The sequence below is a fragment of the Octodon degus genome, unplaced genomic scaffold (genome assembly GCF_000260255.1).
Source record: "Octodon degus isolate 3935 unplaced genomic scaffold, OctDeg1.0 scaffold00138, whole genome shotgun sequence".
In the NCBI taxonomy this organism is placed as follows: Eukaryota; Metazoa; Chordata; class Mammalia; order Rodentia; family Octodontidae; genus Octodon; species Octodon degus.
In genome coordinates this window covers 4602573-4621928 of record NW_004524714.1, presented here as the reverse complement: position 1 = coordinate 4621928, position 19356 = coordinate 4602573, and the positions used below count along the sequence as shown (strand labels likewise).

General features: G+C 49.3%; 1 protein-coding gene across 6 annotated transcripts in view; it reads right to left on the bottom strand.

Annotated features, from left to right (window-relative positions):
* Positions 1–2125: 2125 nt before the first annotated feature.
* The window catches only part of Mapkap1 (mitogen-activated protein kinase associated protein 1), a 271952-nt gene continuing 254721 nt past the window's right edge, over positions 2126–19356 (bottom strand). For 5 of the 6 annotated variants that reach the window (XM_004641566.2, XM_004641567.2, XM_023701629.1 and 2 more), the window contains 2 exons: positions 7694–7791; positions 2127–3683 (listed from right to left, as the gene is read on the bottom strand). In XM_004641566.2, the coding sequence (XP_004641623.1) occupies positions 3558–3683; positions 7694–7791 (224 nt within the window). In that variant the 3' untranslated portion in view covers positions 2127–3557. Of the gene's footprint in view, positions 3684–7693; positions 7792–19356 lie in introns of all 6 variants that reach the window. The other variant, XM_004641570.2, reaches the window with a different exon arrangement.

Genomic DNA, 19356 nt, shown 5'->3' with positions numbered 1-19356 from the left:
CTTCCTTCCTTCCTTCCTTCCTTCCTCCCTCCTTCTTCCTTCCTTCCTTCCTTCCTTCCTTCCTTCCTTCCTTCCTTCCTTCCTTCCTCTTTTCTTTCTTTCTCTTTGTTTTTTGAGACAGAGTCTTGCTGTGTAGTTCAGGTTGACCTTGAACTCACTGTGTAGTCCAGGCTGGCCTCAAACTCACAGCGATCCTCCTGCTTCAGCCTCCTGAGTGCTGGGATCAAGGCGAGTGCCACCTTGCCCGGCTTGTGTGACTTTCAGTCTTTGATGGTTAAACTCCCTGGTCCACCCTGGAGCAGGTGTTGCTGTGTGATTCTGGGCAATAGCATTTGAGTGGCAGTGGCAGCAGGGGCCCATGTCTCTTCCCATAGTGCTGTCAGCTCGCCTGTCCCTTGTCAGCCTTTGTGGAGGTCAATGTGGGGCCCACACCTGACTCTCAAGCCAGTGAGGCCTGGAGACTGCTTGTTGGTGCCGATTAGGCCTCACTGCCCCTTGGAAGGACTTGGATTGTGCCCGTTTCGCAGAAGGGAAAGCGGAGGCTCATGCAGGACGGTAATTCACGCCGCTCTGGGAGACAGCGGCAGAGCTGGAGTGCGTTCGGCCTGATTCTGGCTTCTGCTCCATTTTGTTTTCCAAAACTGGCGTGTGGTGCAGGGTCAGCAGATGGAGGTGTGCATGCATTGGCCGCTGGCACAGATGCCACTGGGCACTGTGTGACAGAGACAGGGGACTGAGGGGCAGGAGGGACAGGGTAGCCAGCGCTGCCAGGTGCTTTTGCTTTTTATGGTATGACACACAAAAATGAGCAACTAAACCGCGCCTAGGGCCCCACCCCTCTCTCAGGGTCGGGTGGGGCCGACGCTTCCTTGGGTAATGAGGACAAGAGCAAAAGCTGAATGGCCTACCTGTGGTGGGTGTCCTGGACCACAGGCTGCACCGCAGGGCAGCGTGTCCACTCCATCAGGCGGGGTGACACGAGGCCCTGCTCCAGCCTTCCTCTCCTGCCTCTGCCTCTGCCTCCGTCTCCGCTGTTTGCTCTGCACCCTCCCAGCAAGCTGGGCCTCGTAGAGCCCGCTGCAGCACATGGTAGGGAGGCCGCGGGCCGCTCGCCCACCCTGTGGACTCTCCCCGACCAGACCACTGCGCTGAGATGGGGCACAGGCTGCAGGGCCAAGGTGGCTCTGACGCTGTAAGATGGAGCCCAGGTCTGGAGGCGCTTGGAGGCGAGGGCTGCAGAGGGGATGCTGGCGTGGTGCAGCCAGGGCTGGTCACTGAGGGACGATGGCGGTGGCCAAGAAACTGTGGCTGCACAGAGCACGGGTGTCAACTCCGCAGGAGGAGCAAGGACAGGGGAAGGCAGCTCACACAGATCCTGGGGTGCTGCAACCCCAGCAGGCCTGGCAGGACTCAGCTAATCCAGTGCCTTTGCTGCCCGGCTAGAAAGCCACTGAGGGGTGTGGGACCGGTCACTCATGGTGTCCTGGCCAGCAGGGCAGCCTACCTCAAGACTTCACCTCCAAGATAAGGGTGGTGACCTGGCTGTCCAGGCTGCACATGGGAGCGACAGGACCACTGCCTGGCACAGCAGGCTTGCAAAGAAGCATGACACTGGCCTCCGGCAGCACCTCGGGCAGCATCCACCCTGGTGCCAGGCTAGGAGACCCACCCGAAGCTGGCAGGGTGCCTTGGTTTCACCACAACATGCTGAGCAGCCCTGCAAGCCTGGTGCTGGGAGTGGCATGAGACACTTGGTCGTCTGCTCAGGGCCTTGCTTTAAAAACGTGTGTGTGGATAGGAAGAGGGGTTGAGGAAAAGTGAATATAAAGTTCTGGTGTCTGGCCCAACAGTGGTCATAGAGGGAAAGTTACTCCTTAAACTGGCCACGTCTGATAACTGAGTTGAATTTCACAGTGAGCCATGACGGATACAGGGGGAGGAGGTGTAATTTCAGGGTCACCTCTGGGCCTCTGGTGGAGCTGAGAGACCCTGGGCACCGACTGCCAGCTCGAGCCAGCCTGGGAGACGCATGGTGGAGTCGGGCTTCAGCAGCAGGTACTCAAGACTTCGGGAACGCCAAGCAATGTGCCAAAGAAAAGTGCTTATATGACATTTATTTTAATAGCATTTTAATATTGAATATGTCACAAGATTTAATGACCAAATTAGTCACTTACATTTTTCAAAGGTATCTAAATATAAAATTGCTAAAAATTCAAATACAGATAGCAAGCTACAAATAATATTTCTTTTGTTTCTGGAGGGTAGGGGTGGAAGACATTAGAAAAGGGTGCTCCTGCTGGCTGACAAGGGCAGAATGAGAGAGGAAGTCATTAAAAGGTTCCCTGTGCAAAGAAATACACTTACTTTGAGATGCCGTTCAGACACATCTCTTCTTGTACAATGATTTAAAAAATGTTTTAAATGCATGTCCTTGGTGAGACACCTGGCCTTTGGCCCCGGCCAGGGACAGTACTTACGGACATCACCATGGGAGGGACCTTGGTGAGGCCCGTAGAGGCATCTGGTGTGGCCAGAGGTGTGGTATCAGGGGCCCCAGCCCGTCTTTTCCCACCGTGGAACAGGTTGCTGGGGACACGGTTCCTTCTGCTTCTTTTCTCTGCGACAGTGGACAGCAGCCGCCCGCTGGCTCCCATGGGGCATGTGTGGTGAGGAAGGCTGCAGGAGCCAGGTCCTGCAGGGGCAGCAGAGCTGGGACCCCAGGCCAGAGAAGCCAAGTGCAGGCCTGTTGGCTGAAACTTACACTTGCTGTGAAGAGACAGAAAGACCACAGTGGCTGGCTTGGCATGACCTGAAGAGCAGCTGTCACCCCTGTCCTCCCATCTGTGAAGCTGGAGGTGCTGGGCCATCAAGGGGCGAGGGCATCTAGGGGAAGACGACGCAGCCCTGGACACAGCGCCAGGTCCTGGTTCCTTTCAGTATGGCACTATCCTCGAAGCAAATGCACTCATTTAAACAAATGGCATAGTTAAAACTACTGACTAAACCCTAAACATTTCTTCTGTGAAATCGAACCATAGCCTTTCCAATCTGCCTGTTCAATATGGGAACAGATTTTAAAGGGAATAACATAATCAATCCTCCACCCCAAAGAATGGTCCACCATACCAACCATGGTAGAGTATACCTGTTTATTAAAAAGCAAAAAAAAAAAGAAAGAAAGAAAGAAAAAAAAGAAATGTACACTTTTGTTCTTCATTTAAGAAATTTGATCAAGTTGCAAGGAAATGTCCAGGTGGCTATGGGCAGCCTTGGGCAGGGTCATCACGCAGTGGAGATGGTCGAGTGGCCTGTGGCTCCTGGGGGTGGCCTGGCCCCTGCGTGTCGCTGCTCAAAGCCACTGCGGTCCCACATCAGGTCCCCTGCACAGCAGCCTACGTGCCCTTGCACACCTTCCCCATGGTGCCCTAGGACTGTGCTCTGAGCCCAAGGCTAGCCTCCCAGGGCACTGCAGGGCTTGGAGTGGGCTCTAAGGCCACCTGGCCCTGGCAGGTGGGCTCTGAGCTGCAATGACAGGTTGGGGGCGGAGGCCAGTGTCACTGCTGCCCTGATTTCTTGTCCTTCTGGAAGCTGAAGCTCGTACGTCTGTTCAGTTTTCTTTGTTTCTGAGCAAAATAGTCAGCCCGGGCAGTGCTTGCTCGTGATTCCAGGATGTAGTTAACCTAGAAAGCAAGAGGACACACCTGTCACTCACCAGGGCTTGCCGCCCACCCAGGACCAGACGCTCTGTTGCAGCTAGAGCTCCAGGCACTAGGGTCACCTGACAGGGTGGGACCAAGCCTCCCTTTGTCTCGGATGCCAAGAAGCTGGTGAGCCCGTGCGCCTCCCTGGTGTGTGATGCCTCGCAGGAAGCGGCTGGACCTCCTGGCTCTGCTCCCTGCCTGCCTCGGACCAAGCAAGTGACCTTCCCGAACATCACCCTCTGAATAGGAAGAAGGGAAACACCGCAGAGAGGAAATCCCAAGCCTACCAGCCCCAACAGGGCCTTCTCTGCATGTTTTTTAGTGCTCACAAAAAAAGCCAGTGGCCAGCCAGGCAGGGAGGTGAGATGCACAAGGGAGGCGGGCCCCGGAGACTGAGGTCCCTGGAAGTCTGAAAGAGCATGGCTGTGCTGCTGCCTCCACACACCCCGGAGGTCACAGGGCCACATACGCCACTCGGCCCTGTGCAGCACCCTGAGCCAGGGCTCGCTCCACTGATGCCCTTCGCCTGGGGCTGGGAGCAACACTGTTTCCTGACTCCTCAGATGGACAGCAGACTCTTCGAGGAGTCAGCTCCGTGCTGGTTTCAATCTGAGGGCTACATGGTGGGGCTGGGGCGGCTGGCTCTATGACTGCACAAGGACAAAACTCTAAGGGGACAGCACAAGACGGCAGCCACACAGAGGTCGAGCATGACACTGTCCTCAAACTTTCTGCTCTGTTCGTTGCCAGCAGCAGGTAGTGACAGTGGCTGCTGGGGCACAGAAGGCCTCACACGCTCGGCCACCGCCTCGCCAAGCTACCAGCTGAGAGCAATAAATCATGAGGACCACGGGCCGGGGGACAGCCTGGGACAATGTAGACAATGTGTGGAAATTGGGAGTTTTATCTTTCTTAATAAAAGCAAGCTTTGGATCAGAGTGTTTGCACTCTCAGCCAACCTAGTGTTTTTTGTGTATTTTTGGCACATATAATTTGACAAAAGCATTTTAAAATGATCCTTAACAAGCCAACTATTTCCTAAATTTATTATCTTCAGGGCTTTGTGATAATCACATAGATAATTTTAATGGAAGATTAATGTAATAATCAAAAGATAAAAACGCCCTTTGGTCTGCCATTAGCTGGTTAATATGCTGTGGCTTAAAACTTGCACAATTTTATGCACTATAGAGTGTTTCACTTTCAATGCATTTTACAGCTTAAGGCATAAAAATATAGGGAGTTTTCATGGTCAATAAAGCTGCAGCTTCCATCACTCCATCACCAGAAGCTGGTCTGAGGAGCCCAGCGATTCCGTGGAGATTCATCTCCCAGCCTGCAGAATTGGGGACCACACATAGCATGGCCCAACTGTGCCCTGGTGGGAGAGCAGGCCTGGGACCTTTGGCTGCTTCAAGCTCAGGCTTTGCTTTTCAAGCTCTGTGGCCTGGGCCTTCATCTCCTCATCTATAAGATGGGGACGATAATGCCTACCCTGTAGGGCAGTGGGCCAGGCACCTAAAATGTCGCACAGAGTTGGTAATTGGGAGAGGTCTGTATTTCTATACGGGGAAAAAGATGAGAGCAAATAACTTGATGGAGGCTGCTTATTCATAACAGCTGGGTTTTTTGGTTTTTGTCTTTTTGAGACAGGGTCTCGCTATACAGTTTAGGCTGGCCTTGAACTCACAACAGTTTTTCTACCTCAGCCTCCTGAGTATTGGGATCACAGGCACGCACCACCATGCCTGGCTCTAACAGCAGTTCTGACACTGCCTCTGGCTCTGACTTCTTCCTTTTAACTTTAGTTTACTTTTGATCCAAGAGTCCTAGAGCATGTGGTTCCCTGAGCCTGCAGCGGAGCCTGCAGGGCCTCTGGTGGATGCAGACTGGCCTCGGCTTCTTGGAGCTGGCGTACCGTCACGCACGGACACCAGCCTGACCCTGGAGTAAGGTGGTTCAGGTTCAGTATTTAAATCACTGTAAAAACCAGAGTTAGGGAACTGAAATTCAATCTGCATCAGGACCACGATCATTAGCTCTGAGTAAATCAGGCTCAGGCACGCTGCACCCCTCCTGGAGTCTCTTGCATGATGCAGTATTTCTACAAACATTTTGATATGAAAACAGACATTTCAGGGGAGGTGACAGGCCTCAGGGATTTTGCAGAGAGCATCTGCTCTGAAGGAGCATTTGGTCCTGTAAAATGATTTCTTTGCACTTGATCTTCCAGAGTCTCATATTGAAGTCATAAACCTGTGTTTCTGTCATCAATCTGCTGTTGTGAAAATTATTTTGATGTCAAACACAGGATTATAATTTTACTAGAATCCTTCTCAAGTCTTGAATATTTTAATGCTGGCTATAAAACTAAGTCCAGCCCCTGACGGGTACAGGAAGATTTCTTTACCTACTTCCCAACACCTGGCACACGTTCCTGGGGCTGTCTCACGGTGACCTGGCAGGTAACGCTCAGCTCACTGGTGGCCACCAACTAGGGTCAGCACACATCCTTGCACGTGACGCAAGGGGGCCCTGTCAGGGTGGCTTGCAGACCCCCACCTTCTGTCGAGTGGCCATGCGACTGTCTTGGCCCCAACCCGTCCTCCAGCAGCTTTGTCCTTTGAATTCCCGTTGAGCACTTTCCAAGGCCTTTTGCAGCTGCGGGCACTGTCTCAAAATGTGCCTGTAAAGCGTTTCAGTTGCACCGAAATCTCCCATTTAGTTCCCTCAGGCTGCACAGACTTGGGGGATGAGGAACCTGAAAACTGAGGGTCCAGTTCTGGTGCTAACTTAGCAGAACCACCATCCTGGCTAAGTTGTTTTGTTTTCTCCTCTGAGTCTCACTTTCACCTAGGAAATGAGGAGTTTCACAGGCCTGTGTCACAGCTGTGAAGATCCACTGTAACAGGACAGGTGAAGCCTCTGACCCAGGTCCTGTGCATCTCCACTGCTTTTATTATCACTTGGTGACTCCCCTCAAGAGAATGAATAATGCCCTACGGAGGCACTTGTCCGAATTTCACCTCAGCAGCATTTTGGTGGCAGTGAAGGTGAAGCCACCCTGACTGAGGTGATGTGACTAGCTTGGGTCATCCAACTAGGGGTAGGGAACCTTCCTGGGTTCTAACCGCTCCTCAGCCAGGCCAGCTCTGCCTTTCCATCTTATCAAACTACCCAAGAGTTAGCTTAAGGAAGTTGTCTCTGCAGGAGAGTGCGGGCTGCTCAGCTGCCTTGGTGGCCCTTGGTGCTCCCGGGAGAGCACATCTGGGTCATGTGGGGCTTCTGAGTCAATGCTGCTTTCACCAGCCTTGTGCTGCAGGGTGGGGGTGGCCTAGCCTGCCCCACCTCATTTACAGGTTGGCAGGAAACTGTTCTCACTCCCATTCAGTATTCCACTTCCCCACTCCACGCCCCATCATCTCACCTTTTCCACACCAGTGCAGCAGCTCTGAGGCTATCAATACCCTGAGAAAGGTTTCACTCTGTCTCCCCTGATAGAGGTGGAGCTCTCTGGGGACAGGAACTAGCCTATCACCATGGTATCCTAAGCAACAGGTTGGCCCACAGAGGATGCTATGATGCTTATGGAGATTTGGTAAGCTAAGCTCAAGTTGGGTACATTCTGAACAGGCTGAGATCACCTGGAGTACAACCGAAGTGTCTCTGAAGCCACCATTTCCTCAAGTCTACTCCAGGAGTCTCAAGGAGCTCCTCCTGGCTGGAGGAAGCGAACAGTGCATGAAAAGAATCAATAAGAAGAGCTGGGACTACTGGCATGGGGAGTGGGGAGGCCCTGCTTTGGCAGGGCTGCTGACCCTGACTGCGTCGCCTGGCCAGGGTACTCATCCACTGGGCTACCAGGGAGCAGCACAGCTCCTCCTCTGCAGACCTGGATGTGGCAGTCTGATCTGGTGCTGGAGACAAAAGCTACAGCCAGCCCGAGACAACCAGACTCACAAACCATGACTCTGGGGCAAGCAACTTACCTTGAGCACAATTTCATTGACGGTAGCAGCATCAGATTCAAAGTAGAGGTGCTTATAGTCGTGATTGCTTAGATACGTTAGTTTAAATATTGCGTGACCTGGAGGGAGAGAGAAAGGCAGGCTGGTGAGCCCCTGTAGGGAAGGCTTTCACTCACCTGATGGGGGTGGGCGTGGGTGAGGGCTGGGCATAAGAGGCAGTGAAAGGCGAAGATGGACCGGCTAAGCGGCCTGCACTCCACCGCGGTGTGCACGAGCCGCACGGTGGAGGGCTTCACGGCGCTGCTGCTGAAGAATATCTATATGGAAAAGGAGCGACTTTTAAGTTAGAAGGCCAATTAACCCTAAACAATTACTTTAAAAATAAAATAGTACTTAAAAGTCCAAGACATGGACTGTGGAAAGAGGAGGGCCTCAGCCCAGCGCGCACGCAGGCTCTCCCACAGCCTGGCTCTTGTGGGGCACCAAGTCCTTCCTGGAGCGTAGTCCGCTCTTGGGATCCAGGCCTGGGTTATTTCTCCACTGGAAAGATGGGGATGGAGGTGCTAACACTTAGAGAAATGGACTGAATCCCAAGGGTTTGGTCTTCTGATATAAATTTGACCCAGATCCAAGTTTATTCGTGTTCTCTGCCAACGCTTTCAGAACGTCCTGTCATTTCTTGGACTGCTTCTTGGTCCAATCTCATGTTACCCTGTTGCCTCCTCAGGCTACTGGCCCCACATGGCATGTCCCCTCCCACTGACCTGCACAGAAAAGCCTGGCCCCCTCCTGGTGACCTGGCTTGCCTGGTGTCACCCTAGGTGTGTCTTCAAGCTTCGCGCCGTGGGCCCACCCTGTGTGGCCCTGTTACACTGTGAGTGGGCTGTCAACATCTGCTTCTTGCTCTGCCATGCAAACAGCCAGGTCCACACTCCCTGTGCAGGAACACTGAGTAGTGACGCAGACGAGACAGTGATGAGCCCGCCCGGCTTGCACCAGGACAGAAGCCTGGATGAGGGGATCTGGCCAAACGTGAAGCTCCCTCACTCATGAACAGATGTGGAGTGGGAGACCCCAGCAGCCAAAGATTCTTCTCAAGCTACTCTCAGGCTGGTCTCCATTGCTGGCACTGCCTAAGGGGGACACGCGGTCAGCGCCCAGCAAGCTGCCTGGACTGTGGGGCCCTGGGCCAGCCTCTACCACAGGGCTCCACTTGTGCAGAAACAGCCCCCAGCCGCTGTGATGGAGCCCGGGGCCTGCAGGATGAAATCCAGGAGGCCTATTCATTCGATGGCCTCTTAATTGAAGCAGCAGCTGGTCATAGTTATTAATTAATAATATATCACCCAGATTACTGTAAGTTCACCTCTTTCCGGGAGAAATCTTCTTGGGGACTTTATTTACAGTAACTAATTTTTCAGAGCTCCAAAAATAAACTGATATATATTGTACATTTGTGACCAGAAAAGTTGAGCTGCTGCTATTTTATCCTGGAAACATCATTACAATATACTAATTGTGACTATAAATCCTATATTGAAAAAAATTAGCTAATAATTTCTGAAAAACCTCACTTTTAGTCACTTGACAAATTTAGCTTGCTTCTAAATTGTGGGCCCTAAAATGTTAGAATTCTTGGCTGGAAATAATCACTCTATTAATACACGAGCTACGTATTTCTGATCAGGATCTTCCCTGAACAGAGGTACCGCCTGTGTGGGTGCATGCGTGTGAGCCCTCTTCACAGGACCCAGCCCAACATCAGTCTTGCTGGTGCTGTAGCTACGTGAGCGAACAATGCAGATACCTTTGTTGGTCACGCTGTGACCTAGCAGAGCCATCTATGAAGGACAAGGCTGTGAAGGACAAACAGAGACACCCCCAGCCTCAGGAGGCCTTGCTGCTGACACCTGGCCACTGACAGGCACAGACACCAGGGCCCGGGGCTAGAAAGAACCAGAAGGTCTTGGGGAGACTCATAGACCTGAGCTTCGGGGTTCACTGACCACTCTGATAAGTGATCTCATGCACGGTCTACACCACCTGCTCCCGCTTGTCACTGACAAAACAAACCCTCAAGATGTGGGAAGTAGGTTTTGCCTGAAAATCTGAGGCACCATTAAAAACATCCAGCAGCTTAGGCCCGTGACAGGTACTCCTGAGGGCCCATGGGCCCCGTGTGGCTGCAGCACCATCGCCCCTGTCAACTGCAGCTCACCAAGGGAAGCCTGTGCATCCCGTGTGATAGGAAGGAACCATTCCAGGTCTCATCGAAGGCCGGGGGCCCATGCTCCACTCCTGTTTTGCTGCTTATGGGTGCTGTGTCCCTTGCCTGTCTCCTGTGCCCAGCAGAGGAGAAAAGCAGGCGGGAAGCACTGGTCACTGAGGGCCGGGAGAGGACCCTACCTGCAGGGATGTTCGCTCTGTAACCATCACAGAGCCACAGTAACAGCTGGTGACAGCCAAGCCAACAGCCGTGAGCAGGGCAAGGCTGTCTTCCTTGGGCCAGGGCAGCAGCTACATTTCCTGCAATGCTGGGCCACAGGGCAGAGGGTTGATCTATTTCTGAGGGAGAGAGTTTTGTCCCTTTCCTCCAACATTTTTTTTTTAATGTATTTGGTACAGGGTCTCGCTACACAGCTCAGACTCGTATTGATCCTCCTGTTTTCAGTTTCCCCAGGGCTGGGATTACAGGCGTGCAACACCATACTTGGTCTTGGTGGCTGGCTCAGCATGCCCTGGGGTGGGGCTGGTGTGGCATGTGGTGCTGGAGATCAAATCCCAGTTCCTGTGCTCCAAGAGAGATTTTTCTGGAGATTTCATTCCAGGCTGTTTTGCTAGTTCAGGCTCTGCCAGTACAAGTGAGTGCAAGGGATGGGGTGTGAACCCCGAGAGTGGAGAAGGAGCAAGAGGGGAAGGGGTAACCCAAGTAATCCTGCAGAGGAAAGGAGTTAGCTGGTAGGGAGTACAAAGAGGAAGGTCAGCAGAGCAAGGACAAAGCACAACAAACTGGGTCTGCAGAGCCTGGCAGACAGGCCCCTGTGGTGGGCACAGGGGGTGTGGGTGGGCACAGAGGGCTGGGAGCGTCTGGGTTCACCTACTGCCAGACCATTGGGCATGGAGTGGGTGAACTGTGTTTTAGACTGTTCCTTCTGGGTCCCACAAACCCAAGGAAAGACCAGCTGCCAGTTAGCCAGGAAAGGTTGGAGATTTTGAGCTGGACAAGTACACAACGGATGCTGAAAAACAGATGGACTCAAGCACCAGACAAAGGAACACTGGCAGGACTTGGGACGCCTTTACCATGAGTGACAGCTAATCATCAGAATTCACACTTGCATAATTTCACCCCATCCCAGACCTATATATATTCAAGTGTAACAAGTTAATTATGTAATTTCATCCAGTCCCAAACCTATATATTTATGTGTTACAAGTTAATTGACCTCATGCTGGAAATAAATCTATCAGTAAATGTGGGCAATTTATGCTACATGGTAAATTTTTGCCAGAAGCGTCTGGGAAGAAGAAACCATGGCATCTGAACACTGACCGCACAGAGTGATGCTCAAGGCTTCCTGGGAGGGGCCAAAGAGGGGTTGGGCACTGCAGGCAGCCTACCAGGGCATCTGTCCTGGGGCATTCAAGGGAAGCATGTGGCAGTTACCCCTGGAAATTCAAAGACCACCAGCAGTTTCACAGGAAAGGGATAAATCACGGGAGTACACTGGCTCTGTGAAGGTGTCAGCTGAGAAGTTATATATGGTGCATCAAATTAGTTCAGATCATCTTTGCTGCACTACTGAATTCCACTTGGAAATTAAGGCAACAGACTGCAGAGCTGAGGAAAAAGCATAGGCGTGGAGGTGACCTGGGATGAAAGCCTGCCTGGGCTTGGGCAGGGCCTGTACGTAGTTCCCGCCAGTCATCCCACGCAAGCACAAAAACTTGCACACGCACACGCACGCACACACACACACACACACACACACACACACACATCTCATCCATGTGCCTGTGTATGGTACAAACTCAGTGAGTGGTGGTAACTCTTGCTATCATAATGGAACTGATATTTGAAGATGAAATGCTTGTATTTTGACGATTTTGTTTTTAATTGCGTCTTTTCTCAACAGACTTGCTTTTATAATGCTGTAGGAATGAAATGAAATATAATGGTGTAAGTGGCGTCTGAGCACTGGTGACGCACCCAGGGAAGACAAACTATGCATCTGCTTCTGAATATTGAAGTGGAAATCTGGCTATGTAAAAATGTATTTACATTTATGTGTCTTTTTTTCAAAGTAAACCAGAGAAGATGGGATGTAACACTGAGCAAAACTAATTAGCAGCACAAATGTCAGAAGTGGAGACGTTTGAGCTCTTGTGCTGTAATTTATCTTCCGCATTATGCACTTTAGCTGAAGCAAGAGGCTGTGCTGAAAGAACAGGTTCCTCGGGCCAGTGCTGGGGAGTGGCCCCCCTCCGAAGGCAGCTCTTGCCGTGAGTCAGGGCGACTTCACTGGCTGGGGCTTCCAAATCAAGGTTGTAGCCCAGCTTTGGCTAAGCAACTCAGTGGCACAACTTGCCAAGAAGACCAAATGAAAATTTATTTTCTCTTTTCAATTAAAAATTATAAAATGTTAGAATTACTAGAAATTCAGACGACAGGAAAAATTATCCACATCCCATGCAGAATCCCAACACCCTAGCACAGTGGCATTTGTGGTCACATTTTTTGGTCATCCTCAAATGGTTATAATCGGACTGAGCTTTAAAAAACCCTAACGTTGGGGCTGGTGAGATGGCTCAGTGGTCTAAAGCACCTACTTAGAACAAGCTTAGCAAAAAAGCACAGGGACCACGGTTCAATCCCCCAGCACCACATGCCAGCCAGCCCCGCCCCCTGGTGGGCTGAGCTGGCCACACACACACACACACACACACACACACACAAATAAAACCCTAACGTTTTCTCCTAGCCCTATCTCCATAGCACCTCTTTCAGTGGATGCATTTTTATTCTAACAAGTAGACGTGTGATGAGGATAAGACCAACTCTGCTGGGCATCTGGGTTACTATAAAGAAGGCTACTAAGAACAGCTCTGAGGCTTTGGGTTCTTTTTTTAGTTCCTCTATATCACAGTTGCAGGTTTTACTAATGTTATTGTTTTGAGATCGAGTTTCTTAAGTTACGCAAGCTGAGCCTGAACTTGATCTTCCTGCCTCAGCTTTCTCAACAGATGGGATTGTGGTAACATGCTACTGTACACCGATAGGTAAGGATATTTTTAAAAACTCAGGTGGCTTCTGGTCCCTCTGGCCTGGCAGAGGGCAGAGAATTCTCAATGGACTTTTTGAGCGCAATGCCTGAGAACACACACTGTTTTGGACAAGGCTATCCTTTCTCCAAGTCCCGGGAGGCCGCGATGGGCCAAAGTCTCTGGTCTCAGGCTGGGCCTCCCCTGTAAGCAGCAGTTCTGAGCTGTCAGCAGAAGCTTTGGTTCAGTGAGTCAAGATCTGAGCACTAGAAAAGTGATCACATCCAGGCACTGTGTGACCTCTCTGACCTTTGGGGCAGGCTGCATCTGACCCACTTATACTTCTGCCTGCATCTTTCCAACTCGCTCTCCAGCTCCTTCCTATAAACATAATTAAGTCTCTCTAATTATAAAATCTCCCATGGCAATGAGATTTCCCTTCTTCCTCTAATTTACTGAAAACACTCCTACTGAGGTCACTATGCCCTCGATGTTGAGAGTGCTAGTGGAGGCTTCTCGGCAGCTTCTGATGCTCCCGCAAGCCATCACTTTCCTGAGTTTCTGAGGAGTCACAGTCATGCGGTTCTTAAATCCATCTCTCCAGCCAGTCCGTTCCTTGTCACTTTCCTGATCCCCATGCTGCCTGCAAATGCCTGCTCTCCTCAGCGCTGCACCCTTGATGTTCATCTAGCTCTACTCCCTTCTCTTGGATTTCATTCCTTGCTGCTACTAGATGACGCTGGCCACACAGCACCTGCCTGTGGTGCTGTGTGCATCCTCACAGCCTGTGCCTGAGCGTGTCCACAAGCACCCAGCATCTGCTCACAGCACAGGTTCTGTCAGTGCACCTGCGGGCCCTGCTACACAGCAGGTCATGTCCCAGGCACGTGGTCCCCTAAATAATTCTTCGTGTTACGGTCCAGCTCTTCCTACCCTACACCACAGCCCCCATCCAGGACCTGGCCAGCTACCACATCCACTCTGTTCTACTGATCATGGCTTCCATAGGTCTAAGCATCTGCTCACACGAGAATACAAAAAAAAATACAAAAACAAAAATCACACCGGGACATTTCACCTGCTTAAACTCTGCAATGCTGCTTTTCCTATCATTCTCAATAAAATCTAAGCATCTTAAGATCATTTTCAAGGTCTCAGATCATCGGTTTTCAGATTTTTTGGTCTCAAAAATCCTTTACATGCTTTTCTTTGTATCAAATATACCCATCAAAAGTCACTGTGCTAGGAAATGAAATCCAGAAACTGAAAAAGGTTAATTTAAGGGCCGGCAAGATAGCTCAGTGGACTAAGCAGCTGCTTAGGCAAGCACAGGGACTGGTGTTCGATCCCCAGACCGTATGCTGCACCAGCACCAGCCCCTCCAGAGACCAAGTACGGACATGGAGGCACATGCCTATAATCCCAGGGCTGGGGAGGCCGAGAACAGGAGGATCAATACGAGTCAGAGGTGTACAGTGAGACCCTGTACCAAACACATTTTTCTTTTTAAAAAGGTTAATTCATAAAAAACACCATTACAAGTTGATCGTGACACATAACTTGAGTGAGGAAATGCCTTGATGGCTGGGCATGGTGGTGCACACCTGCCGGCCGTCCTAGCACTCAGGACGCTGGGGGGGAGGGCTGTGATGAGTGGGAGGTCAGCCTAGGCTACACAGTAAGTTCAGGCACAGTTACAACTAGTGAGGCTCTGTCTCAAAAACAAAAACAAAACAATACACAAAATGAAATGTTCAACAATTAGGAAAGCACAGTCTACTGTGTCTGTGGATGACTGACATGCAGGCCAGCAAACTGAGGGGGGAAGACCCACCCTGGACTTGGGGTCACCAACGACAGGTCCACAGCCTGGATGGAAGAAGAAGGAAGGGTTCCTGCTTAAGACTGCCGTCTCCCTGAGCATGTCTGTCTTTCGCTGCTCTTGTCTTGGCCATCAGCCTGCAGGTCCTCAGGCTCCCGACCCTGGACGTGGTCCTAGCTGTGCAGCTTCCACTTTCTTGGCTGAGCAGAAAGCCTGCATCGCCTGGCTTTACAGTGCACACATGGCTGCAGGGGACTTTCTGGTCCCCCTGCCCTGTGAGCCTGGCTCAGAAACCCCTGTGTAATTGCATGGGAACTCAATCAAATGTCTTTATAGGGTCAGCATTGAACCTAACCTTTGAACTTGTTTCGATTCTCGTCCAATTCAGTTTGCAACCAGAACTGTGGACAGAATTAGGTTTGTGAACTGAGGTACCACTGTAATTTCTGTTTCTTCCTCTCAAAAGTCCTAATACATAAATGAACATAAAACATTCTAAAATGGAAAAACACTTATTTTCCCAAACAAAAGTTTAGAAAGAGTGGCATTATTTCTGTATTTTTTAAATCTGAGATTTGGCCTAAAACAAAACAGCTGGATGATCTATTTGCCTACATCTGATCTGTTGTGATGCACTGTTAACTGAAGTACGTGAAGAAAAGCCAGCTTCACAGAGATACACTCCCCCCCCCCTTTTCTTTATTTGGTACAGGGTCTCACTATGCAGCTTGGACTCATAGTGATCCTCCTGTCTCAGCCTTGCCAGCGCTGGGATCACAGGTGTGCACCACCACCTCGGACTCGGTGGCTGGCTCCGTGCACTGGGGGGGTGGGGGTGGGGTGGGGCCATCACAGCATGTGGTAATGGGAATCAAACCCAGGTCTTTGTGCTTGCCAGGCAGGCACTTAGACTGCTGAGCTATTTCAAAGATGTACTTTTGTCCCTATTCATATCTGCAGTGCTGGGGATTGAGCTCAGAGCTGAATACATGCCCTGGAAGCACTGAATCACATCACTAGCCCACGAGGCATATTTTAACATTCTTTGATACAACACCAAACTCCATGCATGGTAGTTATTTTAAAAAGTAAATGCATTATGAGGTCTAAAACCTCAATAGTAAGTCTCTTATACTCTGTTATATCAAACTCTGTTGGTTGGTCTTACTCTTTGAATGGATCTTCCCTTTGCTTGATCTGTAACATCAAGCAGAAGTCTGGAAAATACTGGCTCACTGAGTTATGGAGAGCTTTCTTTCGAGATCTTTCAGATGTTGAAACATTATACAACATAAAAAAAAGTCTCATTCACTCATAGCACCACTGGTCTCATTACTCAAATTACAAAAATGTTTAAACAACTGGAAGCCAAGCCTACAGTGATGGATACAAATTTTCCAAAATCCTAATTTCACCTGAAAGCTTCAATTTCATCACTGGTGTCTATAGTGTCACTTGTTCTCTCTGGAGTGACAAGTTCACTTCCTTCTTGTTTAAAAAAAGCTGGTAGAGACCTGTTTGGATAGCCATAGTTTGTCAGTTATTCTCTCATATAAAAATGGTACCTCATGAAATAAATGGCTAGTTCAGCTTGCAACTCAATGTGCTTTTCTTTGAGTATTCTCTACATTTCTGTGGACTTAAGGAAATAAATAAACAACAATGGCTGCAGGGGGCCTCTTGAAGGTTCAGTTCATGTCTAAGTTATTTCAGCAAGTATCACCTGTTATGTCAATAACAGTTTTGGTTGTTACCTTCTTTAGCTTTTAGAAAGGTAGATAAAGAAATAAGTTCTAGGGGCTGGAGAGATGGCTCAGTGGTCTAAAGCACCTACTTAGAACAAGCTTGGCAAAGCATCGGGGACCGCGGTTCAATCCCCCAGCACCACATGCCAGCCAGGCCCGCCCCCTGGTGGGCTGAGCTGGCCACACACACACACCACACTCTCTCTCTCTCTCTCTCTCTCTCTCTCTCAAAAAAAAAAAAAAAAAAAAAAAAAAAAAAAAAAAAAAAAAAAAAAAAAGAAATAAGTTCTATTTTTGAAATTTTCTCCTTGGAGGGGCCTCAGCTTCTCACAAGCTTGAGTTTTCTATGGAAGGTCACATGACCACAAATGAAACTCCAGCTATCCAGAATTAAGGGCGCGGAACGTTTTTGAGTAATCACTGTACATCTGAACTGAACCGAACCAATCTTATCCAATCCGACCTGACTCAACCTGACTCCACCCCACCCCACCTCACCCCAAACGGTCCTTTTTAATTTTAAGTATTAAAATTCCATATTCTATACTTTCTTAACTATATTAAGAGCTCTAGGAAAACAAATTTCTATCTTACCATGTTCAACTGCAGAACTACCGAACATCATGATTTTGTCTTGGTTGCAAGAGGCCCTGCAGTACAAGGGTTCCGAACACACTGCTGTGCTTCCTGCATCCCTGAAGTGCTTTTTAATAGTTTTTGTTTCATTTTTGGTCAATTCTTGTCAACTTTCACTTCACTTTGTTATTTAAGTTGTTGCCCTCTTTCCCATCTTCTGATTTCCAGCATTTAACAAACTTAGGAAAAGAAGCCAGATGGTGAGCACAGCTAGTCTGATGAAAAGTAAGACTCCGAGGTGGGGGCAGGGACTGTCTTCCTGAGAAGCCCGACACTAAGAAGAGCCTTTGTGTCAGTGGCGGAGTGAATACCTTACCATTCACGAGTTGCTTTGGACAAGTTGTGCAACCTTGAGGATCAGCTTACTCAATTACAAAATGGGAATAATATCTCCTTCCTGGTGCTGTTACCAGGATTAAACAGCAGATTCAGAGTTATACAGTGCACGCAACTCTAGTAAATCGCTAGACTTTCCAAAGAGTTAAGTGACACTAAATCCTTGGAACACTGCCCAATAGGGAAGGTTCTTTTTGATTTTTTTTTTTAAACCTACCACCAAACTTTTCCCATAAAATGTCAGAAGGTAAATATTTTAGATGTTGTGGACCAAGAGGCAAAATCAAGGACATTTTGTTACTGTCTTTTTGAGACAGGGTCTCTATGCAGTTCAGGCTGACCGTGAGCTCACTTTGAAGCCCAAACTGGTCTCAGATTCACAATGATCTTCCTGCCTCAGCCTCCCAAGTGCTGGGATTACAGGCGTGCGTCGCCACACCCAAGGCAAGGATATTTTGTAGATGCTCAAGTAAGACAAAAACTGGCCTTTCATCACTTTAGGTGCTGACATTAGTCACTGCAACCAGGGCCCTGCATGTGGTAGGGAAGTGCTCTATTGCTGAGTTACAGTCCCAGCCCTACACCTTCCTTTAATTTTACAGGTCTTGCTAAGGCGTCCAGGCTAACCTCGCACTTCTAATTCTGCCTCTGTGGCTGGAATTACAGGTGTGTACGTTCTTACCTCTCAGGCTAGATGTACACAGGAGGTGGAGTGGGGCTGCGGTCATAGTTGGCCAACCCCCAAATCAGTGAAGTCTCCCATTCATTTCCTCGCTCTTGGTTTGTGCTCTGCCACACAGCTGCTCACAGTAACACTTCAAGCACCCTTAACTTCTCTGTGTAGATTTGGGTTTCCCCTGGTATTTTCCCACCCAGTCTTTAATAGTTCTTGTAGTAAAGTTTAGTGGGGACAAATTCTTTGATACTTTGATTGCTTGAAATGGCTATACCGTGTCATTTCCACATTTCAACGTGGAAGTGCATTTCACAGAATACAGATTTTAGACTAAAAGTCTTCTCTTAGTGCAATCAGAGCGGCCACACCACCGTTTTCTGGACTGCACCGTTTCTGACAGGAAGTCAGCAGTCGTTCCTATCTTGGCTCCTCTATGCAGCATGTCTTCTTTCTTTGGCAGTTTTTAAGATCTTTTTCTTTATCTTTGGTTCTTAGCAATTTGATTATGATGAACCTCAATGTGGTTTTCTTTATATTTAGCCTGCTTAGCCTTCATTGGGCTTCTAAGATTGGAGGTGGCTTCATATTTTAAATCAAATCTTGAGACTGCAACTACACGTATGCTGGAATAGTTGATATTATTCTACGGCTCCATTTTTCTCATTCCTTTCCTTTTTTCTTTCTGCTTGGGCTTTAGTCTGGATAGTTTGGGTCTTTCTGTTTTACAGTTCACTGATCGCAGAACAGACTGTGAGGTGGCTCCCGATGAGCCCACCTGCTGGTTTTCATGTCCTTGTGTAATTCCTCCTTGTGTGGTTCATGAGTTGGACTTTGTGGCTTGCTTTATTGAGGAAGTCATACAGAAGTACTGGGATGTCACTTGTGAGAGAAGGCTAGGATTCCTTCCATGCTAGCGCTTTGACTTTGATAAAGCCAACTGTTATCTGTGATCCCCTATGGAGAGGCCTGTGTGACAAGGAACTGGGCTCTGCCAGAAGCAGCAAGTACACCTTGGAATGGCTATTACCGCCCGACACATGGGTTACAGCTTGATGAGGCCCGCCAGAGGCCCAACCTACGCTGACCATAGCTGTAAGGCAGCAAATGCGATGGTTGCTTTAACTCACTAAAGTATGGGAAAAAATTTTAATGCAGCAATACATAATTCTCATGCTAATCTTTTTTCTTGGTCATTTGTTCCTATTAG